We start from the raw sequence: 27,658 nt of genomic DNA on the forward strand, positions 1-27,658 counted from the left end.
AGTGAAGGGCTTCCAAGGACTGCCCAACTGCCCTGTGTTGCTTCCCTCCTGCATGGATGCAGAACCACAGATAGCCCTGCTCAGCAGGGACTGCTGGTGGGGAATGGCTGGGAGACAACCCTGCAGTCAGACTAGACACACCATTTCTCTTCTCTGCTGCTGGGCTGGCCGAGGACATTTTGCCTGTCTCCTGCAGGTGCACGCACGCCCCACTGTGGCTGCCTATGAGGAGGCGGTATCAAAGGGGGCAGCAGCTGAGCATGGAGGTGGCAGCTGCAAATGGCAGCAGAGGAGGCAGCATCTGCCGCCACCAGAGGCAGCTGCTTCACCTCACGGATGGGCTGACTCTGCCCTGCCCTGCAATAGGGCCTAATAATCCAGAAGGCGGCAGCTAGACTGGTGACTGGGACTGGCCGCCGGGACCACATAACACCAGTCCTGAGAGATCTGCATTGGCTCCCAATATGTTTCCGAGCACAATTCAAAGTGTTGGTGCTGACCTTTAAAGCCCTAAACGGCCTCGGTCCTGTATACTTGAAGGAGCGTCTCCACCCCCATCGTTCAGCCCGGACACTGAGATCCAGTGCCAAGGGCCTTCTGGCGGTTCCCTTATTGCGAGAAGTGAGGTTACAGGGAACCAGACAGAGGGCCTTCTCGGTAGTGGCACCAGCCCTGTGGAATGTGCCCTTCAGATGTGAAGGAAATAAGCAGCTATCTTATCTTTAAGAGATATCTGAAGGCAGCCCTGTTTAGGGAAGTTCTTAATAATTAATGCTGTATTGTTTTTAACACTTGATTGGAAGCTGCCCAGAGTGGCTGGGGAAACTCAGCCAGATGGGCGGGCTATCAATTATGTTGTTGTTGTTGTTGTTGTTGTTGTTGTTGTTGTTGTTGTTGTTGTTACAGATAAAAAACAACAGAGGGGAGACATAGATATTGGCAATGAAACTTCAGAGTTCCTTATAATGGCGGAGGAAGGGAAGAGGGGGTGGGGTGGGGGTGTTGCTGGGTGCATTTCCAGTTCAGCCAAAGCCCCATAAGGGAAAAACTATACAGAGAAGATATAGGAACTATAGGGGCTGGCTGGCTACAGGGTGAGACCTTGGCCTATGGCCAAATACTGGCCCAACAAGGAACTGCAGGAAGGGTATTCAGTGGGGGAATAATGTGACACCTCGCCCCTAATAAACAACAGTGAGCTGAATAACCCAGTAGTTGTGGCTGTTTGTGAATATGAAGAGAGGAACCAGGGACATAGGAACTGTCCCATGGAAGCCAAACAGCCCATAGCTGCCTAATTGTTCCTGGGAGACACAGCTGTAGGGAACACAGCTGTATGGAGGGGAAAGCTTCTATCCTCCTGCATCCCCAGAAAAAGCTGCTGTTTTTCATCAGTGATTTATATGAACTTTTACTAAACAGATGATTGGCAGATGCTTATAATTTCAACTATTTTCATATTGATTTTGAAATACTGGAAGCCCCCCCCCATCTTTTTTTGCCTCCTTTTCAGAATCTCTCAGAATCCGTTAAATCCCTCCCTGACACCGTAGGTCTTCAGAGGGATTAGTTATAATTCACCTCAAGGCTGAGAGACGAGTAATGATCTCTTGTGATCCTCATTTTCCCATGCATTCCCCCTGATCTCACTCATTACATTGGTAAAATTATCTCGTATAGGTCTGGAGCCCTCTCTTGTCTTGAAAACATGAAAATGTAAGGCCGAAATTGTCCCTGCAAACAACAACCCACCCTCAGCACAAGGCAGCTCCCCTCAGACCACTTTGGAAATGTCATTTTCTGTTTTTCATAGCAGTCTCCTCTCCCTCCACACCTCTTACTATATTTATTTCTTTTATATCTCACCTTTTCTCCAATGAGCTCAAGATTATGTACATGGTTCTCTCCCTTCTAATTCAAACCCCACAGCCATCCTGTGAGTTATGCTAGGCTGAGACACTGTCACTGGACCAAGGTCACCCAGTTAGCTTCATAGCTAAACGGGGATTTGAACCCTGCTCTCCCAGGTCCTAGTCTGACACACTAACCACTGCACCACACTGGCTCTCAACAATGTAGTTAAATTCTTCTGGTCTGTTCCTCCTGTTCATCATGTCTCCTTTGAAGAATCCTCTAGCAAGTGAAGCAGATAATGGGTACTCGTATACCGTATTTTTTGCTCTATAAGGCACACTTTTTCCCTCCTAAAAAGTAAGGGGAAATGTGTGTGCATCTTATGGAGTGAATGCAGGCTGCACAGCTATCCCAGAAGCCAGAACAGGGGAGCCTTCATATCGCTGCCCTGAAGAGGCTGCGCAGCTATTCCAGAAGCCAAAACAGCGAGAGGGATCACTGCGCAGAGATCCCTCTTGCTGTTCTGGCTTCTGGGATTCAGAATATTTTTTTTCTTGTTTTCTTTCTCCAAAAACTAGGTGCTTCTTATGGTCTGGTGCATCTTATAGAGCGAAAAATACGGTACTTTCTGTGCTACCATCTCAGCACTGCAGTGCACAGCTAAGAATACGGCTTCATAATATGGTCTGAAGGCAGGTAATGCAGCTTTGCTAAAGCTAATCAATTCTGGGTCTGGTCAGTGCCTGGATGGGAGAACTGCAGGAGAATAATATATACATTGCCCTGGGTTCCAAGACAGAAGAAAGGTGGGATATAAATGTGAAACAAACATGCGAGCAGAGGTTTACACTGGCCTTGGCCTTGGGCCTCCACCTCATAGTGGTAGGAAGATGAGTGCTTATTTCTGGAGTCAAAAGTCTTCCAGTGCTAAATATCCCTGTCCCCATATTGTTTGTGGTGAAGGGAGGGGAAAGAGATGCTTGAAAAGGAGGACACACTTCTCTCCTTTAACAATTGTTTCCAGTCCCATTTTCATCTTTCGGATCAGAGGTGGGCTGAAGGGCCTGTACATATACTGAAGTAACAAGCAGCAGCAGCAGCAGCTCAACAGATTGCCAGAATTACAGCCAAAGAAGTTTGCTTATCGAGGAAAACTAGGGTCTACTTTGCTGCCAGAGTGCCAGAGTAAACAAAAATGAAAAATCAAACCCTTAATCCTCGCATGAACTCTCAGTTGCTACTGGCTGTCCAGCTATTTATGTAAGAAGAGAAATTCTAGCTTCTCTTCATCATGTGATCCCAGGACAAATTATGACAAAAGTAGTAAAGCAATGCTACAATAATACCGTTCAATGCAACTTATAAAAGCAGATAAAAGTACAGCATCATAAAAGTGGCATCTGTGCAGTCCTTCAGATATTTTTGACACCTCCATATGGAGATATTGCCAGGATATCTAAAGATACATTATTAAAATCATAACATTCAGATCGCCCCAATGCTACAATTCTGTGATTCTATTAAATCACCCCATGCATGGACTCATAATATTGTCTAGCACATGGTCAGGGAAGTTGAAGAACAGTAAAAGGATGTGTCTTCTCCATCCTTTTGATCTACCACTTGATGGAGTAGTGATTCTAATGACCATGAGATCAGAATTTAACTGCATTAATTATTATGAATTCAGAACTACCTAATTATTTTATATCCAAAAGTAAGATCTTCTGTATATGTCTTAAGGCTGAACTTGCTATCACTTCAGTGAGCACAAATGCCTTCTACCACTTAATAATGTTCTTATTCTCAAGTAATTAACTCATTAAAACTGTTTCTTTACAAATAAAAAAAGGTACAGTTATAATTCAAAAGTACAGTACCTACTGAAGAACCATGCTCAGTGATACGTCCCAGGTTCAAATTATGGCATCTCTAAGGGAGACTGGGGGAGACCCCTGCCGGAAACCCCAGATTGCTTCTGGCAGTCCGTGTAGACCAACCTGACGTAGATGGACCAGTGATCTCATGCAGTGTAAGACAGTCTCCTGAGATCCTACAAAAGGGTACAAAAGAGCCAGATAAAGCAGAGATTGGAGAAGAGAGATTATCACAGGAAGCAGCATTAGCCTGAGAAAGGTCATAGGGTTTTGTGTTTAGTAGAACCATGGCTTTTTTCCCCCAGTCGGAACTCATGGGACCTCAGTTCCGGCACCTCTTAGGTGGGCGTCATTGCCATTCTAAGAGAACAAGGGAGGCGCTGATGGTGAGCTCCATCACCTCTTTTTCTAGAAAAATAGCACTGAGTGGAATGAAATGGACATAAATTTGACTGCAAACCCTCAAGAAGGCACTTTGAAATGGTTAGTTTCTGTGTTGCTAACATAAGCTATACACTGTAATGAGATTGCTTGGTTTATGGATGAGCTATGCAAGTTGAGTTTTGTTGATTATGCTGTTTTAATGTTTGCTTCATGAGATATCGTGCAAAATGTTCTTGTGTGAGTTTTATGATATATGTATACCCAGTGTTTGTTTCTGGGGAGACGCATACCCCTAAGCATTTTGGCCTCATTGAGACCCCCTAAGTTTGGCCTCATTGAGGGGCAGTGTTTCAGTATGAGTAGGAAAACGCGAATACCCCTAAACATTTGGGGGGGGGGGGAAGGCACTGTGTAGACCACTTCAGACCTTTCAGTGAAGGGCAGATTTATAAATCTAACCAATCAGTCAGTCACTAGATCAAGAAGAAAGCTGAAAGGGAAGAATCAGATGCACCTGGTATATTCCTATACGGCCTCGGCCCAGTATACCTGAAGGAGCGTCTCCACCCCCATCGTTCTGCCCGGACGCTGAGGTCCAGCGCCGAGGGCCTTCTGGCGGTTCCCTCATTGTGAGAAGCAAAGCTACAGGGAACCAGGCAGAGGGCCTTCTCGGTAGTGGCGCCTGCCCTGTGGAACGCCCTCCCATCAGATGTCAAAGTGATAAACAACTACCTGACATTCAGAAGACATCTTAAGGCAGCCATGGTTAGGGAAGTTTTTAATGTTTGATATTTTAGTGTATTTTTGGTTTCTATGGAAGCCACCCAGAGTGGCTGGGGAAACCCAGCCAGATGGGCGGGGTACAAATAATAAATTATTATTATTATTATTATTATTATTATTATTATTATTATTATTATTATTATTCCACATGCTCAAGCAATTTAGAGAAGCACATAAGAAGAGTCCTGATGGATCAGACTTGCCTAGTCCAGCATCCTATTTCCCACAGTGGCCAACCATATGCCAGCACATAGAAGCATCAGCTGTCTCTTACCCAGTTTCCCAACAACCGAGAGGTAGCATATAGCTATAGTGACTAGTAGCCCTTGAGAACCCTATCCTACCATGAATTTGTCTAAACTTAAAAAAAAAGAAGCCCCCAAATGCTGCAATTTTTGCTCGTAGAGGAGTTGCTCCAGCCCCTTGGTCATTGCAGTTTCCATTTTCTGCACCGTTTTCCAGCTCCACTATATCCAAGCTGCGATCCGAACAATCACAAAGTTTTCCAAGTGTGGTCACACAGCATGGATTCATGTAAAGGCATTACAATATTGGCATTTTTCTTTTTGATCCTTTTCCTAACGCTTCCTAGAATGGAATTTGCCTTTTTCACAACCGTCATGCACCTGGATCTCTTTCCTTGTCAGTCAGTGCCAACTCAGAGGTATAAGAAACTGGGACTTTTTTTGCCCTAGTGTGCATCATTTTACACTTATTTATGTTGAATCGCATGCTATTTCCCATTTATCCATTTTTGAGAGATAATTTGGGAGCTCTTTGCAATCCCTCCTTTGTTTTTCACCAAACTTGGCCACCTCGCTCCTCAGCCTTAACTCTAGGCCATTCATGAACAAGAAGAAATCTGTGAGTCCCAATTCAGATTCTTGTATCTCTTCATTGTGAGAACTGTCCATTTATTCCTACTCTCTACTTCCTGTTCTTTACCAATTACTGTTCCATAAGAGGACTTTCCCTCTTCTCCCTTTACAGCTGTGTTAATTCAGGAGCCAATCTTAGTGGCTGACATGGTCAAAAGCTTTTTTTGAACTCTAGCCCACAACATCTCATAGTTCGCTCTGATTCTCATGCTCATTGACACTCATATTTTCAAAGAACTTCAAAATGTTAATGAGACAGGGCTTATCTTTCTTCTTCAGCAAGACTTCTTCCATATGCTTGACAATATTATCTCTAGTAATGTTTTCTACCAGTTTACCCAAAACAGCCATTAACCTAGCTAACCTGTACTTTCTAGGATCTTTGCCTGCTCCCCATCCATCATCCTTTCAAAAATATCAATGTTCCATTGGCTTATTTCCAGTCCTCTGGTACAGAGGCCAATAAGAAAATATCATAGTAGGTGAATTGAGAGTGTTTTTCAGAGGGTGGGCCGAAAATGAGTCTGCCTGAAAGCAAAGAGGAGGAAAGTAAAGGACAGAAACAAGGAAGACAAGGCGAGAGAGCTGCCGCTTCAAGTCAGAGTTTGAAAGATCCTTGTACCAAACATGCAGGCTTTATGTTCAAATACCTGCAGGGTAAATTATTATCTGTGGCCTACAAATACTGTGTAATGTGGACCACATGTTGGGGCTTTTCTAGAAACAGTTCCTATTTCTGAAGGGATTCATAGCATGGTTGTGTCAGAGACATCTCCTGGTTAGGGCACAACATTTGAATCTGTTAAGGTAGCCATATATCTAAAGCCCCGAGTAGCCTCATTATTACAATGGAATATAGCTCTACTCTGCTCTTATACCTTAAGAACAAGTCAGAGGCGAAACCATTATAAGGTCACTGACACACTCATGTACGCAAATTATCTGTGAAACAGGATCATTCTGAGTCAGCTGTTCAACTCTTTGTAGTTTGTCATATACAGGGCATATTGTTGCTAACCTCAAACCTTCAGCACCTGCTCTCCCCAAGCTTATTTATCCTATCCTAGATTCTGTGTAACAGTATACTCAGATACGTGGATTGCCTAGTGCTTCTGTCTTATAGCTTTATGCTAGAATTGTTGCTGTGATTTGAAAGTATATAGTGAAATGGAATCAGTAATAGCTGTAGAGATGCCGGCAGCAGTACTTTCCATGAACAGCAAGTGCAGAAAGAATGTGCCATTTTGCAGTTCTTGCTGGAGAATTAAAAGGAAGCAGAGACCTCGGAATAGGTGCAAGTGAAAGCTGCTCAGAGCTTTAGTCCTTAAAAAGCACAACACTTGTTCTCAATCACAGAATCTTGGGAGGAACTTGAAATGGGGGAAAAAATATTACAGGAGCAAAGCACTTCCTTGTCTTCAAGAAAACATCTTCACAGCAAGTCAAGCATATAGCTCACAGCATCTTAAAAAGCAGAGACATCACCTTGCCAACAAAGGTCCGTATAGTTAAAGCTATGGTTTTCCCAGTAGTGATGTATGGAAGTGAGAGCTGGACCATAAAGAAGGCTGATCGCCGAAAAATTGATGCTTTTGAATTATGGTGCTGGAGGAGACTCTTGAGAGTCCCATGGACTGTAAGAAGATCAAACCAATCCATTCTTAAGAAAATCAGCCCTGATCAGCTCACTGGAAGGACAGGTCCTGAAGCTGAGGCTCTAGTACTTTGGCCACCTCATGAGAAGAGAAGACTCCCTGGAAAAGACTCTGATGTTGGGAAAGATTGAGGGCCCAAGGAGAAGGGGATGAGAGAAGATGAGATGGTTGGACAGTGTTCTTGAAGCTACCAGCATGAGTTTGACCAAACTGTGGGAGGCAGTGGAGGACAGAAGTGCCTGGCGTGCTCTGGTCCATGGGGTCACGAAGAGTCGGACACGGCTAAACGACTAAACAACAACAACAACAAATCAAAAGGTTATCTGAAGTACCACTAAACCAACATATCCTAGCAAACCAGGCAGGCACTGTATGGACACTAAATAGGATTATCAGGCTTTTATAAAAAGCTGTGCTGGCTCTATCTAGATCTATTTAGCATCCTGTTTCCTACAATGCCCAAACAATATGAGCATTAGAAGCAGTGTGGTAAACCAGTGCTTCAGCAAATGGAAGAGAGGCTCACCTAAGGTGGAGGCGCGATCTTAACGGAAATACGCTGAATTTATTTTTGTTTCCCCACCTGTTACTCAGTGAGTGATTAAAGCAGCTTTCACCAGCCTCTTCAGATGCTTGCTGAACTACAGTTCCCATTACTCCCAAACATTGACCATGCTGGTTGGGGCTGATGGGAGTTGTAGTCCAAAACCATTGGAGGACACCAGGTTGGCAAAGCCTAGGTTGATCAATACAGATATTAAAGAGAATAGGGGTACCATATCTTGAAGAGCAAAAAAGAGGACAGCCTGAGCTGCTGCCAGCTCAAGCTGGGGAAAGAGGCATATGGGGCCCCCGCACCTCTTTTCCCAACTCAGGCTGGCAGTGGCCATGGCATGCAGAGCAGCCTGTGCTAAATAAATAAAGCCACCCCCCCAAAAAAAAAACCTGGACATTTTATTTAAAATGCAAAAATCCCCCTGGGTGAGCATGTTGCCCCCCCCAAAAAAGAGGACACGTCCGGGATTTCCCAGACATACAGGTGAAACTCGGAAAATTAGAATCTCGTGGAAAAGTTCATTTATTTCAGTAATTCAACTTAAAAGGTGAAACTAATATAAGAGATAGACTCATGACATGCAAAGCGAGATATGTCAAACCTTTATTTGTTATAATTGTGATGATTATGGAGTACAGCTGATGAAAACCCCCAAATTAACAATCTCAGAAAATTAGAATATTAAATGAATCAGTAAAACAAGGACTGCAAATAGAACAATATTGGACCTCTGAGAAGTAGAAGCATGCATATGTATACCAGCTGATGACATGGCTCCCCAAATCTCTTTTCTGATAAGAGCAACTTTTGCATCTCATTTGGAAACCAAGGACCCAGAGTCTGGAGGAAGAATGGGGAGGCACACAATGCCAGATGCTTGAAGTCCGGTGTGAAGTTTCCACAGTCTGTGTTGATTTGGGGAGCCATGTCATCAGCTGGTGTTGGTCCACTGTGCTTCATTAAGTCCAGGGTCAACGCAGCTGTCTACCAGGAGATTTTGGAGCACTTCATGCTTCCTTCAGCAGATGAGCTTTATGGGGATGCTGACTTCATTTTCCAGCAGGACTTTGGCACCTGCCCACACTGCCAAAAGTACCAAAACCTGGTTCAGTGCCCATGGGATTACTGTGCTTGATTGGCCAGCAAACTCACCTGGCCTGAACCCCATAGAGAATCTATGGGGCATTGCCAAGAGAAAGATGAGAGACAAGAGACCAAGCAATGCAGAAGAGCTGAAGGCTGCTATTGAAGCATCCTGGTCTTCCATAACACCTCAGCAGTGCCACAGGCTGATAGAATCCATGCCACGCCGCATTGAGGCTGTAATTGATGTAAAAGGGGCCCAAACCAAGTACTGAGTACATATGCATGCTTCTACTTCTCAGAGGTCCAATATTGCTCTATTTGCAACCCTTGTTTCACTGTACGCCATGATCATCACAATTATAACAAATAAAGGCTTGACCTATCTTGCTTTGCATGTCATGAGTCTATCTCATATATTAGTTTCACCTTTTAAGTTGAATTACGGAAATAAATGAACTTTTCCACAATATTCTAATTTTCCGAGTTTCACCTGTATGGCAACCATAACAGAGAAGAGGAAAGTGAGCAGTGAGGTTTCCTGGAAACGATATGTATGAGGCTGCAGGGGGATGAAATGCAAAAGACATCATCATTTTCTGATTATTCCATAAGAAGATTTTGAGAGTCACACTTAAGTCTCTAGGCTTGGTTTGTATCGGGTCTTGTGATGGCAACTCCTGGTCTCATTATATTGTGTCTTCAAGCAATGGTGTCATCAGAGTCTCCGTGGAGATCATGGTCTGCGCAATCTTTTTCAGGACATCTTCATCATCCCTACCTTTCAATTCATCTGAAAGTAATATTAATCTTTTTTAAAAGAGAGAGAAAGAAAAGCACCAGCAGAGAAGTCAAGGACTTGAATGGACTTGCAAGAAAATATATATTCCTAGAGGAGGTTCCCTAACAATACAAGAACAGCATGCAGACATTGATAAGGGTATTTGCCTGTTTTGTGATAGTACTGAAAACTTCCCTTCTCCTGGGTTTTTGCTCCAGCACTAAATTTACATCCTTTCTACAAAAGTAATAAAAAAAGCCTGATGAAAATGAACACATTTCCTAAATGATTCCATTCTGCCTTCTCTTTTTACCTCCTTTTTCTTTACTCTTTTGTGAACGATTCTCTTTGTTCAGCTTCTTCGCTCTGATTTGCATATAAAGACACTTATAATTATTCTGGGCTGTCAAGATATTCCCTATCTCCAGAAGAACCTGCAGTTTTGCACAATGGATATGGTTACATGGTGCCATGTCAAAGAGCATGGGGCCACTGTGCTGGCTGTCTGACACTCAGATTACATTCAGAAGGGATTCATGAATGTTCGTCTGTATTGTTGAGGGGTTATTTCATATTGTACATGTTCATAAAGTGGGAAAGTGGGCATTTCAAACAGTGATGATATTGCTGCCTTGCCTGGGTTTTTGAATGAATAGGGCTCTCACCGTGTTCACAGGAATGGCACACTTTTCTTCAAGGAGAAGTTAAGTTCTAAAGAAATATGTTTTAATATGTAAACCTATTTTATTTTTATTTTATTTTTAAATCCAACCAAACACATAATAAAGAATAACCAGGAAAGAAATTGGTTTGTCATACATAAGACACAGATATTTCTTGTTATTTCAAACCCCACATATTAATAAACCCCAAAAGACATTTCAGGTAGTAGAGCCAAGTCGAGTGATAATGAAACACAATGAATGTCACACCCTAGTGTTTTACAGCAACTGCCGTACTAGGTATCAGGGAAAGGACCTATTTCATATGCATATTTCATAAAGGGTTTTTTTTCCCAGAGAGATGCCAAGAAAGTAAGTTGAATGGTCTTGCTTGATTCCTGAGACTAAAGTCATCTGTGAAATCTACATATCAAAGCTACAGGCTAGCTTTCACAATCTCATGGATCCAAACAGTTGTTTCTAAGCAGCATTATTTAATAATAATGATTGTTTCCAGCTATTTCAGTAATTGCAGTGACTTTTGTCCAAAGGGACTCTTAAAAACTATCTGAAATGTATTGGTGGCGGCAGTAGCAGTAGTTAGCAGTCACTGATTGAAACATTTTAATACCGGACGTGGGTGGTGCTGTGGGTTAAACCACAGAGCCTAGGACTTGCCGATCAGAAGGTTGGCAGTTCGAATCCCCGCGACGGGGTGAGCTCCCGTTGCTCGGTCCCTGCTCCTGCCAACCTAGCAGTTCAAAAGCACGTCAAAGTGCAAGTAGATAAATAGGTACCACTCCAGCGGGAAGGTAAACGGCGTTTCCGTGTGCTGCTCTGGTTCGCCAGAAGCGGCTTAGTCATGCTGGCCACATGACCCGGAAGCTGTACGCCGGCTTCCTTGGCCAGTAAAGCGAGATGAGCGCCGCAACCCCAGAGTCGGCCACGACTGGACCTAACGGTCAGTGGTCCCTTTACCTTTTATAAATTGCTCATCAGTGAAAATATTCCTCCCTGTTTTCATTGGTTTCTGTAGCAGGATCGTTCTTTTGCTTCTTCTGGTCTTGACTGCCTTCCATTCCCTTTGGAAAGGAGAACATGGATACATCACAATTGTTTGTCCAGGTAGTTGAGAAGAGGGAGTTCGTATTTCTCTCCAAATGTTTGATTTTCAATACAGTACCGTATTATGAATCATGTGAGCAAGTCGACTGTCTATATAGGAACATTTGTCACTTCGCCTCCTGAATGTCAGTATTTTGCAGGATTCAATTACATAACAGAAATGTGGGTTTCTGCAATCAAAGTAGATCAAGATGTTCTTGCGCAAGACATGCAGTTTTTTAAAAGGGCAATTTAGAGTTAGAAAAATGGTGGAGAAATGCGCTAAAAAGTATAGAATAAACAGGAAGACATATAACCACAGTGCATGGATGAATTCAGGATGAATTCTCAAAACATCTACCCACAAACAAATATGGTGACTTGAAATGCAGAATGGAGAAATAACCTCACCAAGTTTTAAACTGCTAATGTGTACAGAGCCATAGAATTAATACTTCATAACATTATGTGCCCTTCTTTAACTCCACCCCCCAAATAGCTGCTTTCTTCCCCTTCTTTTTCTTCTGCACTCTCATATTTCCTTCAGTTTTACAGTGAATAAACTACCAAATACAAATTTCCTATTGAAATAAACGCTTGATAGTTTATTCAGAGACACACTGAATTTACATTTAGATCTTTGTCACCTAAGCGCATTACCCATTTCTGATTTACAAAAAATCCCTAAGGCTAGATTCACTCAGCTTTTGAAAATGTCCCTCTGCCCCCCAATCAATCAGTGACACAAAATAACTGTGTATGTAAGAATGGAAATAGTTGCTAGGCAGAGAGTCAGGTTCTTGCCCTGTTCATCTGTTTGTGTCAGAGCACTGAGAGCGGTTTCTACTTATGAGACATTATCTCAGGGTTTATGAGACATTTCCTTTCTGGTGGCATATATGCACGGGTGTGTTGCAATTGGCTAAATTTGAATAAAAACTCACGTCTAGTAGCACCAAAAGAGAACACGAAAGTGGTAGAATAACCACCTTTCTTAGCCTGTGTATTCACCATACCTTTAAAACACATTTGAAGTACCTTTCCCCCCTCAAAGAATTATGGGTACCGTAGATTACCCCTCAAAGACTTACAATTCCACCCAGAAATCTTTGAGGGAAAGAATGTGATTCAAATGTGCTCTAAAGGTATAATGTGTGTACAGCCCTACTGTAATAATTTTGAAAGGGGTTAGCTTTGTTAGGCTGTTGTAGCAAAAACAACAAAGGCATATTACAGACTAACGAATTTATTGCACATGAAAGCTTGTCTCATAATAAATTTGTTTTTAAGGTGTCACAAGACTCTTTGCTGTCTTTGAAGCTGTCTTCAAAGAAGCTGCCTGCCTTCTTTACTAGATTGTTCATCCCCTTTTCTTTTAATATGCTAATAATGATGAGGAAACGGTGGCCCTCCAGATGTTGTTGCACTGCAAGTCCCATCATCTCTGACCATAGACTATGCTGACTGGAGCATAGCTGTCAAGCGTCCCTTATTTGGAGGGACAGTCCCTTATTCCAGCACCATGTCCCGCTGCTGTCCCTTATTGATGGATGTCCCTTAAATGTCCCTTAAATGATGTCCCTTAAATTTCAAAGGAAGCAGCTCCTCTCCCTCCCTCCCTGCTGGCCAGGGAAAAGGGAGGCTCCAACTGTCTTGCTTGGCTGGGGGAGGGAGGGAGGGGGAGGCTGTGTGTGTGTGGCTAGTTAATGCAAGCTGAGGGGTTTTTTGAATGCTGGATGCCATTTTGTTGCACGTGCTGCTGCAAACTTTGCAGTACAAAGCCAGGCCGGGGAGCCATCTTAAGTTGAGGCTGCATAGGCCTTGTGGTGCATGTGATTCAGATTCTATTCAGTTGAACCTCTGGTTACAAAGTTGGTTGGACAGTGTTCTCGAAGCTACCAGCATGAGTTTGACCAGACTGCAGGAAGACAGGAAGACTGGCGTGCCTGGAACAAGTGAGGCTGCAGGTCCCTTATTTTGGCTGCTGATCCCTTATTTTCAATGGTCCCTTGTTTTTAAATATGTAAGTTGATAGCTATGGACTGGAGCTGATGGGTGTTGGAGTCCAAGATCACGGAGGATCACAAGTTCCCTGTTTCTGTGATACAGGGTTAAAGAGACGTATGGAAGAGATTTGATTTCCCTCTAACTTTCACCCCTCCTATAATTTGAAGATCAGCCTTCAGTTTCCCACCCATTTGCTGTCTCCCACCTTTTAAGCTCCTCAGTAGTAACTCAGAAAGAGCAGGGAATGATTGCAGTTCTACCACCAGACATTTCAGTTAGCAGTCCCAAGTTAATCACAAGCTGTTGCAATGCTTCTTCGTATCATATAATTTAAGGCCTTGAACTTCAGCTCATGGATTGGGGCCTATTATTGGGACACAGCAACAGTACTGCCACCATACAAATATATGGCAAAAATTTAAAAGTGGGTCCTCAGATGTATACTAAGGTGACTGGAATCCTATCAGAACTTTGTATGGCATTGCTGGAGTGATTCCGTTGTTTTTGTCAAAAATGCAAGGCCTTTGTGACTCCGTATCACTGGTTCTTCTGCTGCCACTTGAATATTTATGGGGAAAGAAACACAAGTAACTGCATATTTATTCTTACGGTAGAATCTTTGAATGGAGGCTGTGATCTGAGCAGACTGGAACAATTTTGTCTTAGTTTGGATGCATATGGAATAGAAGCTTCATTTATACTGAGTGTGAGAAGACGAGACTTATCACTCCATGTGCATTCTGTTGCGAAAGGAGCAATGCCTCATGTAAAAGGGTGCCATCTCAACCATGACATAAGACAAAAAAAGGTGTTGAACTTCTTAGGAACTGACTGCTAGGGATTTCTGTTTGGAATAGCTTCAAATGCTGCAGAAACGGACTTCGCATGTAATGAGACTAAAGTGTAAGGATGCTGTTACTAAGCAACTAGGAAGAGTAATTGCACAGATGCTGAGGTTCGGGACTAGAGTGCACAAAAGAAACATTGCTTTTTAATATAAACTGTCACAGGAAGTTGGATTAAACTGGACCTGCATTCGTATTAGAAAGGTTATGGAAGACAGGGTATGTGAAGTCAAGGAACGGCAATTGTGTTCCTTTCTTCACTGTCTATTAGTGATCTGCCCCAAATATTTACCTCACTGAGGTCTGAGCACTGACAAAAGAAGCTCCCTCCAAGCATTAACTCAGCCTTCCGCAACCTGGCGCTGTCTAGATGTTTTTGGTGTCCATTATCACTACTGGGCTGGGCTGGCTGGAGCTGATGAGAGCTCTAGTCCAGCAACACCTAGGGAGCAGATGGGGATGACTCCATTAAATTTGTGCTTTGAAATTCAAGGCAAATGGCTCCTGTCCATCCACGCTTTCAATGGGCTGTCCCTTTTGTACACAACATGCCATTATGTACTGGCAAATATACCACAGGGATCCTCTGTTTGGCAGTTCAGAGGGTGCCAATCCAAGTGCTGAAGATGGTTTAGAGTTGGCATGGCTAGGTGTTGCAGGCCTAAAACTCCATCATCCCTGCTGGGTGGAGCTGATACGAGTTGGAATCCATTAACATCTGGAGGACCCAGGTTAGCCACTCCTGGTTTATAGGCTACAAACCCCACTGTTTTACTTACTGATTTGAGCTCCAGTGGGTTTGAACTTTGACCTTGAGTATGTGGCTATTTGCTTATTGTCTATTGGAGGAAACAATAGTTTGGATCCAGACTAAATTAGTTTCGTTGGCAGTGCAATCCTATACATGTCTACTCAGACTTGAGCCCCATTGAGATCAATGGGGCACATGCCAAAGTAAGAGGATACAAGATTTCTGCCTCATTTACCAGTTGAAACCAATAAGACTTGAGCCACGACTCGCTATTCACACTTATGCTCCCTTGTCGTTATAAAACAAACTCAAAGTGACTTACAAAAATGTTCATACAATGCATTTAAAAAACAGTTGAAATTACCAAGATCAATTCCATACAAGAAAAACTTAAGAGCAGGATAGTATGAGTCCTATCATACCTAACTTAGTCTGGATCTAGCCCAGTGAGAAAAAGTGACACACAAACTGTCTTGGGACACTATGACTCTTCTAATAACTGGCTCCTGGGCATGTAGTTGGCTGCTTCTTTTTCTTCTTTGGCATTCTGCTTTCAAAACGATCACCTGAACATTCTGCCACATGCGTCAACTGAATGACAGAGCACCAACTTCAGGTTTGTGCCTGTGAGGCAGCATGCCGACTGTGGCTTAACACCAGCACACCAGAATTTTGGCTGACAAGAGGGAAAACCCAGCCGAGATACGCAATAAGCACTTCAATATTTCATTTCCACCCATCTGTAGTTATGTGTGACTGCAGTGGCCAGTTCTAATCAAAATTGAGAGGATAAAGCTGGTTTTTCTCTGACAAAATGTAGAAGTGATTGATGAATAGCGATAGCTCTCTCTTGCCAAGCAGAAGTTGTAAACGGGACCAATACTGTTTAAGCCTCAAACTTTTACCATTATCAAATAGGTGCAGAATTCCACAAGGACAGGTTATAATTATGCGAAACTTCGCAGCCGATATACAAGGGATAAATATGGAGCAAGGAGATCTAGAATGAAAGACATAAGGGCTTCTTGACACCCTTTTTAACACGGATATCCTTCTGTTTTTACCAGTTAGTTTTTTACCACTCTGATTTGCTAGCCTGATGTCATATTTAGCTGTAGCTTGAATCAAGTTGTAGTTTAGGTTGCAAGTTTTATTAGTTATCTGCTGTTAAGAAATTCCCAGTGTTTAATTCAATTTTAGCACAGGTTTCAGTTACTTGAGTGGCACATAAATTTTACATAATCCCACTAGTGTGTTAGGTTAAACAACTTTCTTGGTCGAGACACTATTTTGAACAGTAAAATAGCTCAGCAGGACATGTAAAGAACTGTAAATGCCAACATGTTTGTCAAGTCTTTTTTTTTAACAGTGGCATCTTACCTTGCCTCATGATGTTTTTTCCTTTGCCTCTCTATTAATGTAGTTTATCTGCCCTAAACTAAGTAGAACGTGTTGTGGAACATACTTTCTCATTCTTTAAGTGTTTGCACACAAACACATCTGAGCACTCGTTTGATATACACATGTGAAAGGGGAGCAATTGGGATAGCAGGCTAAGGTGGGAACCGAGAGAAGAGACATCTGGGAACTGATGGGAATTAAATGAGTGGAAACAAGAGAACTGTGACTGAAGGAGGAGGAGGAGGAGAGAGAGAGATGAAAAGGAAACTGGAGAAAGACAAAACAAGTGTTGGAAAAGTAAATGAAAGATGAGATTCAGCAGTGCAAGGAGCAGCTGCTCTTCTCTAAGGATGTAGGGGATATATAAACACAAGGACCCCTCCTTAGAGCAGAATCTAGTGCATTTGTCATGTTGCTTCTGTTCAAGTAATTTATTTGGTTAAGCAGACACTGCCCTCTGAGAGAACATCTCAGAATGCTTATGGGATGTGGGTTCTGCAGCCTGGGTGAGAGAAGACTTGATTGCTGGACTTAATGTCCAATGGGGGCAAGGGTTGTACTATTAAAACACTGAGGGTTGTGCCCACATGGGTTGTGCCACTTCATGTGCCCACATGAAGATCACGGAAATGTCCAGGCAGTAGCTTTCCACATACCTGCCTTGACAAGCTCTGCCATCCTTTCTTCACACACATTCACAATGGGGTATGAAGTATGTTGACATCACAGATTAATGTGGATCCTCTAAATCTTATGAATTGTTTGAAACCAGAATGGACTAAAGCACCAAGTATATCTGGTTCCCCCTTAACACGTTTTTGCTGTCTTTGCAAGCACGACATTGATATAGTGGCTCAGGCTGGAAGTTACACCAAACTATGGCTTGAATGAGCCCTGAGCTTAGGTGTCTCTTCTCCATATCTCATGTGTCCTCACTGACTTCCTTTATTATGGTAAGTAATAATTGGCCATACCCAAACTGGGTTTTCCAGTAGTGATGTATGGAAGTGAGAGCTGGACCATAAAGAAAGCTGATCGCCGAAGAATTGATGCTTTTGAATTATGGTGCTGGAGGAGACTCTTGAGAGTCCCATGGACTGCAAGAAGATCAGACCTATCCATTCTGAAGGAAATCAGCCCTGAGTGCTCACTGGAAGGACAGATCCTGAAGCTGAGACTCCAATACTTTGGCCACCTCATGAGAAGAGAAGACTCCCTGGAAAAGACCCTGATGTTGGGAAAGATGGAGGGCACAAGGAGAAGGGGACAACAGAGGATGAGATGGTTGGACAGTGTTCTCGAAGCTACCAGCATGAGTTTGACCAAACTGCGGGAGGCAGTGGAAGACAGAAATGCCTGGCGTGCTCTGGTCCATGGGGTCACGAAGAGTTGGACAGGACTAAACGACTAACAACAACAACAACAACAAACTGGGTTTTGGTTTGCGTGAACCATAGCTTGCCTGCAAACTGAACTAAAAATCACAATCAAAATGTGTTTTTAATTCCACTTTTGGTTTGTGCAAATCATAGTTTGTCCACTTCAGGTATTTTGGCAAACATTAGGTTTCTGGGAACCCAAAGTTTGTTTATATAACTCCAAACCATCCAAACCATGGTTTGATGTTACATCTGAAACAAGCCGTTCTTATCTTCCATGTAAATGGTATTTTGAGAATGTTCCACATTTATTAACATACATGAGGTAAATAAGTGCCTTAAGGTCGGATTGCAGACTTGATAATTATGCAGGTTTGGGCCACAGGATCTCAATAGTTAGGTCGATCTAGCTAGCTACCCTTTTGTACCATTTATTTTAACAGATTGTTGTAAAGCAATAAGAACAAAAAAGGCAGTGCATTCTGCAAAAGGAAACAGTAAGTAACATACCCCGTGCCAAAAAATGTTTTCATATTTAAGACTGCTAAACATATGTAAATTGAAAACAGGATTGTCACCTCTTACTGTACTTAAGCAGTATACAGAAACTCATGTTACTAATTAGTAGATGTATTACTACAGCAAATATGGTGTATAAAAGTAAAATAAATTAAAAGGAGTGGATGAAATTGAACAGGAATAGGAAGGCTAACATTTTTATTTTGAGTGTAATGGGTATAAATGGATCTATATTTAAAGGGTGTAGTATATGGTCCGCATATACATTAAAAGGGCTGCCAACATTCTAGAAAGGCGTTAGAAAGTATTATCCTGACTTTCTCCCATCTGACAGAAAATATTGTCCATAATAAGAAAAGCACTGGACTTTCTAAACCATGGCTGACTAGAAAGGACTTTTCTATTTTTCCTCCTCCTGAAGTTTAGACAGACTTATTATCATCATCAGGCTGCTTCTAGGCTGAGACATTTTTCTGAATACTGAGGTATTTTAAGAAGACAACTTGTAGTGAATTAATAGGAATTTGATGAACCATGATACACCTAATATATTAGATGTCTAAAATGATTTTAACCTTATGAGCCATTTGTAGACTGTTTCAGAATGTCTGTTTTCTCACGGAGTTTCCTTTAAAAAAGGACCTATTTCACAGTGGCAAAACTGTCTGGGTTACACAACTTCATACCGCTGCTATGGTGGAGTGGTGGTCACATGATGGACTGCGCCTCAATATAAAAATAATTCTTTCTGCATAGAAATGGACATGTCTGACCGAAGGGTTCAAACTTCTAGCCACCCTTCAAACACTCTGGCCAGACTCTCCCTGGGGAAAAGGAAGGCGAGAGACTCTGCAGCCAGATTGTGGAGTGTGTGGATAATCATTTTGCTGCTTGAAGAGGAGTGCAAATGGTCCTTACCCCCATTATTATATTTTCCTCAAATTGTGAACTTGAACTGTGCATATTAGGGTCAAGTATTGTAGAATTTCACTTAACTAACTCTTCACAAAAGTCAACAGAAATTGTGCAAACTCGGTGCTAGCAGATTCACAACCTAAATGTGACAATAAAAGTACATAACAGAAAGAACTGTTTTCAAAGGTGCACATGCTACCAGGCCCAACTTGTTCATTGCAATAACTAATGACTTGAAGGGCAAACTGCCCATGAGGTTAAATGTATATTTGCATCTAAAATGCAAGGTGAGATGGGTTGCTTTGTTTTGGTTTTTTTTTATATAAAAACACACACACACAAATAACCCCACCTCCACCTGGAGGCTGTTAACTAATAACATCAGAGCCAGCATGGAGAGGGTTTTTTGTTGTTTTTTTAATCCTTCCCTGCTGACTCCTGGAGTCTTGAAGAAAATCCCTCCTCTGAAGCTAGTATTTGCTTTGGGGAGAAATCCCCAATTGCCATCAGTCAGAGGCATCTTTAATGCTTTTGTCTAGTTTGGTCCACAATGATACCTAAAAGCAAGTCAGCCCCATTTTATAGGAGCCCCAAACCTTGAACTATGATGAAATGGCAGTATCTACTCATGTTTCCATATCTAACGGCATCATCCTATACATATCTACTTGGGGATAAACTCCACTAAATTCAAAAGTATAATATCCCAAGTAAGTATGCAACATAAGAAATGCACCATCTATTTTTGTATTGAATGTATTGTTCAACTTATGCGCACATACAAGCATACACATAATTTTATTTGTATGCCATGTTTCCATAGTTAAAACCAATAAAATAAATTCATAATTACCAACATAACAGAAGCAGTCAATTCATAAGCAATAAATAAAACATCAAAAATTTCACAACCAAATTAAATAATTTCCACATAAATCAAATTAAGATCTAAAATAAAGATTAAAAAATAAAACAGAACACCCCCCCCTCAGAAACCCCTGCTAACCAATGCCCCAACCCAAGAGTCTGTTCAGCAGTTTCAGCCTCTGTCAGAGCCCCACCTCCCAGTCCAGGTGGATAAAGGCCTGCAAGGCTGGCAGCAGGTCTTCCAGGACTCGCAGCCAAGATGATCATAAGAATTATTTTTAAATGGTGGCTCATAGTTTTAATTGTGTTCTTCCTTCCCCAAAAATGAAGTTGACAGATGAGGCCTAATGAGAAAGAGATTGAAATGAATGAGAATGCAGGATATACACTCCCTCACACGCATGCCTATATTTTAGGCGTAATCAGAACATGTGGTGATGCTAGCAGATTTCTCCAGTATTTGCAGATGGTGTGATTTGCTTTCATGGTTAGGTTTTATAGGGTATGGATTTTCTCTTACTTCAGCATAGCTGGTTACACTGGGGATTCCCCCCTTGCTCCTGAACGTGGAAGGAATACACGAAAATCATAGCCAGAATCTATGAACACAATGAATAGTTAATGCAACATTGTGTGTGCAAAAACGGGGGGTAAATTCCATCAATATGAGTTGACTTTTCGAGAGCAGATACCAAGATGAGCATAAAATCTTGTTCAAAGCCTAATCCTTAGAAAAGCTAACCTGTGGATAATATCCACAGATGACATGGGTAAAAGTTACGCATCCTGCTATAACCTTCCCATTTTTACAAGCTCCTAGAAGAATTTCACAATGCTGTTGAGCGAGTGGCAAGCACTGCATCGGAATTTTTAGGAGAGTATGCCGCTAATGCTAGGAATTTAATGAGCATTAACCCCTTATCCGTTGCAGCCAGTGTGGTGGGGCTCACCTGTAGCTTACCTGGAAGGCACCGAGATGGAGCAGGGCAGCTGTGAGGCTGGGACTGTGTTGATGCCCTGGTGGAGCCAATCTAGCACTCCATCAGTGTATCTGCGTGGCTGTGACCTTCCTGCCCCCCCTGCAGCAGCTCCCAGGGTAACTTGCAATGACACTGGTTATGGAAAGGCATCTTCACCTCACTCCCTCAAACCACCAGCTGCTACTGGGTCTTATTGTAAATTCTACATGACATCTCATTTTGGTTTTATCCCAGTGTTGGAATGTGATTGGATGCTAGGAGATGATAGATTTATTAGATATTATCCTTCCTTCCTCACGTCTGTGAGTTCAGCAGACTGCCATCCCTTTGCAGCTTAAAAGGGAAGCTTAGATAGGCTAGTGTTAGCCTTTTAGTTTAAGTAATCCTGGATGGTTTTAAGCAGACTGGATTCTCCTGGTATTTCTCCGCTTTAAAATATCAATCACACCAAAAACAATCTTGTAAAAGGAAAAAGAAGAAAAAAATTACTCATTCAGTATACTGCTTGAAGAGTAATAGGCAGGCTTAAAATGGTAATTCAGCTACAAAGATATACTTAGAAATGGAGTCTGAACTTGGAGCTGAGATATGTAGATGTTGTCATGTTGCAGGCATGGAGGAGAAGAGCAGAAAGAGAGTGTGCCCAGGTAGGGAGGAGGATACAGTGGTACCTCAGGTTAAGTACTTAATTTGTTCCGGAGGTCGGTTCTTAACCTGAAACTGTTCTTAACCTGAAGCACCACTAATGGGGCCTCCCGCTGCTGCCCTGCCGCCGCTGTGCGATTTCTGTTCTCATCCTGAAGCAAAGTTCTTAACCCGAGGTACTATTTCTGGGTTAGCGGAGTCTGTAACCTGAAGCGTCTGTAACTCGAGGTACCACTGTATATAGTAATTTACTGTGAGCCTTCATGTACCTATCAGGCAAAGCATGAATCATTTGACTGCATTTAAATAGGCCACACAGACTGATGTAGCTGCATAGACCGACCGTATGTTCTGTATTATACACACACACACACACACACACACACACACACACACACTTAGGAGGATCTTCTGGGTCATAGAGCCCTGGTGAGGCTTTGATAGCCTGCAGGGAACCTAATGTTGCACTAATGTGCTTGAGAGAGCAAAGGATGACAGGAGCTGAACAACAAGTTACCAAAAGGAGGAACAGGCTTGGTCAGAAGGACTCCAGAAAGCTCTCCCAGTTTTTGCTGTTATAAATCTGCTGCTTCCTCAAATGATATGGGCCACATCATCTTAGAGCTTCAGTTTTCAACTTGGGACCCTGCTGTCAAATGCCTACCCAATTGTAGGCATCACAGTCATAGGCATCACAATTGTCGACAGAGAGCAGAGAGGCCTTTGCATCAGTGAGCATAAGAAACTAATGTACATCTTATAACAATCGAATGCAATACAAAAATGTGATAATAAAACAAAACTTTTAAATAAGCAAACTACATCAAAAAGTAACATTCAACAATTATTAGAGTAGTATAAAATAATATCAACATATAAAAGTTAAACAGAAATCCACTCAATAGTTACAATAAATAATTTCTAAACTATAATCAATAAAACACTTCTCTTTGCTTTCTGTTCAGGCTTTAGTTTATCAGCACTGTTTATTTATTTTGCATGTTTTGTGTCATGTTTTTCTTTCCTTTTCTGTTTGCCTTGTATGCCGTCCAGTGGTTTGGAAAGGTGGTTATGAAAATGTTTCCATGAATGGTTGGTGCCTTAAGGGTCTATCTCACTGACTGCTACAACCCAGTCCACTCTTCTGACTTAGCAAAGACTTTCCTGCACTAGCCTTACCTGTAGAACGAGAAGAGAAACTTAAATGGATCCACTGGCTGTTCTTTGTTTTAAGTTGAGTGCAAAGGACTTCTAGGGGTGTGTTGTTGCTGTGGCCACCCTGTGGCTTTCCTCTTGCGCCTTTCCTTTGTGCTGCTCCATTTAGCTGCAGGGCACCTTGCCTTGTAGTTGTAAGGATATGATTGTGAAATACCCTCACAGATCTGAAGATGCCATGAGCACCATTCAGGGCATTCTCACCCTCCCTCACATATTGCTGACACAATCATTGCAAATAACATAGCTAACGGGTTATTGCTCCCAACAGCTTTTTATTTCTAATCAGAGATATGTTCAGATATACAGTGATACCTCGGGTTATATAGTAATAATAATAATTTATTATTTGTACCCCACCCATCTGGCTGAGTTTCCCCAGCCACTCTGGGCGGCTTCCAATCAAGTGTTAAAAACAATACAGCATTAAATATTAAAAACTTCCCTAAACAGGGTTAAGTACTTAATTCGTTCCGGAGGTCCGTACTTAACCTGAAACTGTTCTTAACCTGAAGCACCACTTTAGCTAATGGGGCCTCCTGCTTCCACCGCGCCGCTGGAGCACGATTTCTGTTCTCATCCAGAAGCAAAGTTCTTAACCCAAGGTACTATTTCTGGGTTAGCGGAGTCTGTAACCTGAAGCGTATGTAACCTGAAGCGTACATAACCCAAGGTACCACTGTATATTCTTTTAATGCGATGAGTAGTGTAGTGTGTTTTCAAATTCCACACAGAAATACATGCATGCATGACACATGAAGCAACTTAGACGTTTGTCTCCGCACTTGTACAGTTATTTCCCTTCTGAAAATTCAGGGGGCGAGTTCATCTCAGCCGTGGCATTCCATAAACATGTCTGCACGCTCAGAACCCAAATGGATGGGGTTTATAAATTGAATGGCATGTTAAAATAGTAAGTGAGGCTACTTCAAAATAAGCTTGCTGTTCCACTTGCCTAATTCAAAAGAAAATGATTTAACCATTTCAATTTGCAAACAGAAAAAAAAGACAACTCCGGTTTCCTCTTCTCTTCAACCTTTGAAAGGACGCTAATTCCAATTAGACTGTGCTACAAGTCCATGCAAAATGAGCCCATTAGACTGGAATGTTTGTCTCTACATCTGCTCTCCTTCTGTTAGACATGAGTCGGGGCTCGCCGCAGGCATGTCATCACTCACAGAGCCATCAGGCTCTCTAAGCTGGAGCTGTAGAGACCAGACAAAGTGCACCTGTTGGACAGAGAGGGAGTGATCTTTTTTCAATGTGAACTTAGGAAGGGGGTTAAATGAGCACCTGGGCACCTAAACGGGAAGAAAGGAATAGCCATGCTTTGAGTTCTGGCACCTTCTGGTGGTGGTACCAAGAAGTGGCCCACTGTTGCTGTCGGTCTTCCCATCTCCTCTCTGGGGCATTTGGAAGAAGCACTGCAGTGCGGAGGCACAGCTAGCCTCTCTAGAGACTTTATTATCTAGTTTGAGTAGCCTCCCTTTTCTTTTTAGCAAGCACCCCGCTTTAGGATAGGATGACCCAAAACAAAGCAAAACGAAAAACCAGCAATTGGGAAGTTTCCATAGCAGAGGAAATGCTTTTGAAAGGCATTTGGATGAACGGGGTTGAAATGACTTTTAATATTTTTGCACCCAGATGCTCTCTTAAAATCCAATTCTGGTTCAGCCTTTTAAAATCACAGCCGATGTGCAAATCTTATCTTTTCTTTTCAGTATTCCTTCTACATTCCCTTTCCTTACTCCTCATTATGAAGCTTTGGCAGTTGCGTGGACTTCATTGCAGACCCACAACATGCCCTTTCTGAAATAGGCTATTGCTCTGAAATACATTACCTTGCATTTGTTCAGGCGTGTGTGTGTGTACACATTATTTTCAGGCTGCTATGTATCACAATTTTTTTCTCTGGGTGGCTCACTCAATAAAAACTACAAAACAACAACAAAAATACAATAAAATGCAGTAAGATAGGTGCAATTAGTGCATCTCCGGCAAATGGCAAGGGGTCCTGAAATCAATACTGGAAATTAATTCTCTGGGGCAGTCGCCATTTGATACACTGTTAATCACTGCATTGCTACAGTTAACATGATCTTCATATGCCCTATAACAGAAGAGCGTTCATTCCACACTGTCCCAATTAGTGCCTAGGCTTAATATCGTTAAACTAGGAAGGATACATTTGCAAAAGTCTCATAGACATTCACATATTCAGCCCAGCTGAGTTATTATTTGAACCAAGCCAGTCTTTCATTTGAAGAGTATCTTTTCTTTCCATATTTGAAAGGATTCATAGTGAGTAATAGATATTTGAGGTTGCGACTGCAATTAGCCATTTCCTATCATTAATGGACTTCCAGTTCATTTCATCTGTAGGTCATGACTCTAGCAGATGGAACTCTTAGTTGTAGACCATCCTTATGAATTATTGCCACTGCTTGCATGCTATCCATACTCAACTTTCTCTAATATCATCTCCCCCCCCCAAAAAAAAATTAAGTGCTCCATAATTATACATTTGTAACCTTTTTTTCCCCTGACAAGTGCCTTTCAAACTGATTTCATCCTAATTCAGAGGCACGTGTGATAATAAGAAGGAACTGCAGATCTGCACATAAGGGCCTGAAATCAGCCTCATCTGAAGCCACTGGGGGAGGGGAAATATCACTGCATTTCCATCAGGTCTTCGAAACAGCTACAAAAGGGCTCTAATGAAAAAATAACAGATGACCAAATGCATAGCATGCTGAGATAAATGCATTCTCTGTTTTACATTTCTCTGCCACCCAGGAAGGTGCATATCTTATTACCTTTGCAAACTTTGCTCCTGTGGGTCAGTGTGAGGCTTTCCCCCCCTCCCAAATGAACAGCGGGGTGTTTATGCCCATAATATAATCCTTTTATATATATATAGAGCCGCCACTAATGCTCTTTTGAGTACGAAGACTCATTAGGAATTAGTTAGAGGCAAGGGAAAATGAATAACAGTATTCGCAAAAATCACACTTAATGCTTGCACATTGGCTTTCTTATTTCAGATACAAAATTATGCACAAAAACCTTATATCTGTGTGTGTGTACGCGCGCGCGCTGAGACAGTATATTTTAACCTTCAGCAGAGTCCAACTCCTGTTGAAATCAAAGATAAATCTCTCATAGATTTAAATGGATCAGAATTTCACCTCTTAATATTTAGTTTACTCCCTTCCCCCCAAACAAGTGTCCTTTCTTTTCTCGCAGCTGCTAGCATATTGTGATGTTCAGTTAAAAGCTCTCCAATGCGATCATATTTCATGCAGCATGTTGCTGGTCTGGCTTGAATCAAAGGGGCAGATGTAGTTAAAGCTTTCTATGGACCTTAGTTGTACGGTATCAGATATGTCTTCTGTCTGTGTATTTTCATGCTGCATTGGCACAAGAAAAGGTTTGTGGATGTAGCAAATCTTTTCCAGCTCTAAAATGTGTGATTTAACAGTGCATTGGAGCAATCTTATCTTTTGAGTTTCGTGGCTTTCTTAAAACTTATTGGTCTACTTTAAAAAAAGGAAGGGAGAAAGAAACCATATATAAATTCATTTAGGTTACGAACACTGTTTGTTTCTTTATTTAAAGCATCCCCCCTTGCTCTTTAACAGAAAAGGCTCGCAGAATGGCTTACATAAGATCAATAAAAACAATACAACCCCATGGCCCGCAGGCTTACAATCCGAAAGACCCAGCACAAAAGGAAAAAGGAGTGGGAGGAAATAAAGGAACCTTGAGCATCAGTTCTTAAGATTGCACAACAGTCCTTATAATGACCAGCTGGAGTGGAAATAGTGCAGGGAGGGAAGGAGCCTGGTGGAGCCGTTCTCTAAGCAAAGCCAATGGAGAAGCGCTGCTTTGCATCTCCCCTTCTGCTAAAGCCTGGCAGAATAGCAGTTCCATCTACAAATGCATGACTGCATCTAAAGATCACCGTACATCTGGCCTGAATTTATTCCTGCGATATATGCTAGCAATTTTTTTAAAACATTTCTGTTGTTACGCGTATATTAATTATACATTAGAATATGGTGGTTGCTGCAGTTGTTGTTTAAATGTAGATAGCTACCCATATAAAATATACAGTGGTACCTCGGGCGCTGTGGGTTAAACCACAGAGGCTAGGACTTGCTGATCAGAAGGTCAGCGGTTCGAATCCCCGCAAAGGGGTGAGCTCCCGTTGCTCGGTCCCTGATCCTGCCAACCTAGCCGTTCGTAAGCACATCAAAGTGCAAGTAAATAAATAGGTACCGCTCCAGGGGGAAGGTAAACGGCGTTTCAGTGTACTGCTCTGGTTTGCCAGAAGCGGCTTAGTCATGCTGGCCACATGACCCGGAAGCTGTACGCCGGCTCCCTCGGCCAATAAAGCGAGATGAGCGCCGCAACCCCAGAGTCGGTCACGACTGGACCTAATGGTCAGGGGTCCCTTTACCTTTACCTTTACCTCAGGTTAAGAACTTAATTCGTTCCGGAGGTCGGTTCTTAAC

At 42.2% G+C, this 27,658-nt stretch overlaps 1 protein-coding gene across 9 annotated transcripts in view; it reads left to right on the forward strand.

The window, feature by feature from the left end:
• The window catches only part of MACROD2 (mono-ADP ribosylhydrolase 2), a 993,596-nt gene that overhangs the window by 847,087 nt on the left and 118,851 nt on the right, over window positions 1-27,658 (forward strand). For 5 of the 9 annotated variants that reach the window (XM_083495642.1, XM_083495643.1, XM_083495638.1 and 2 more), the window contains exon 10: window positions 18,444-18,497. The exons of the other annotated variants lie outside the window; for them this stretch is intronic. In XM_083495642.1, the coding sequence (XP_083351768.1) occupies window positions 18,444-18,497 (54 nt within the window). The remainder of the gene's footprint in view (window positions 1-18,443; window positions 18,498-27,658) is intronic. 9 annotated transcript variants of the gene reach the window in all.

Source organism: Podarcis liolepis, assembly GCF_965112155.1.
Source record: "Podarcis liolepis genome assembly, chromosome: 3".
Classification (NCBI taxonomy): Eukaryota; Metazoa; Chordata; class Lepidosauria; order Squamata; family Lacertidae; genus Podarcis; species Podarcis liolepis.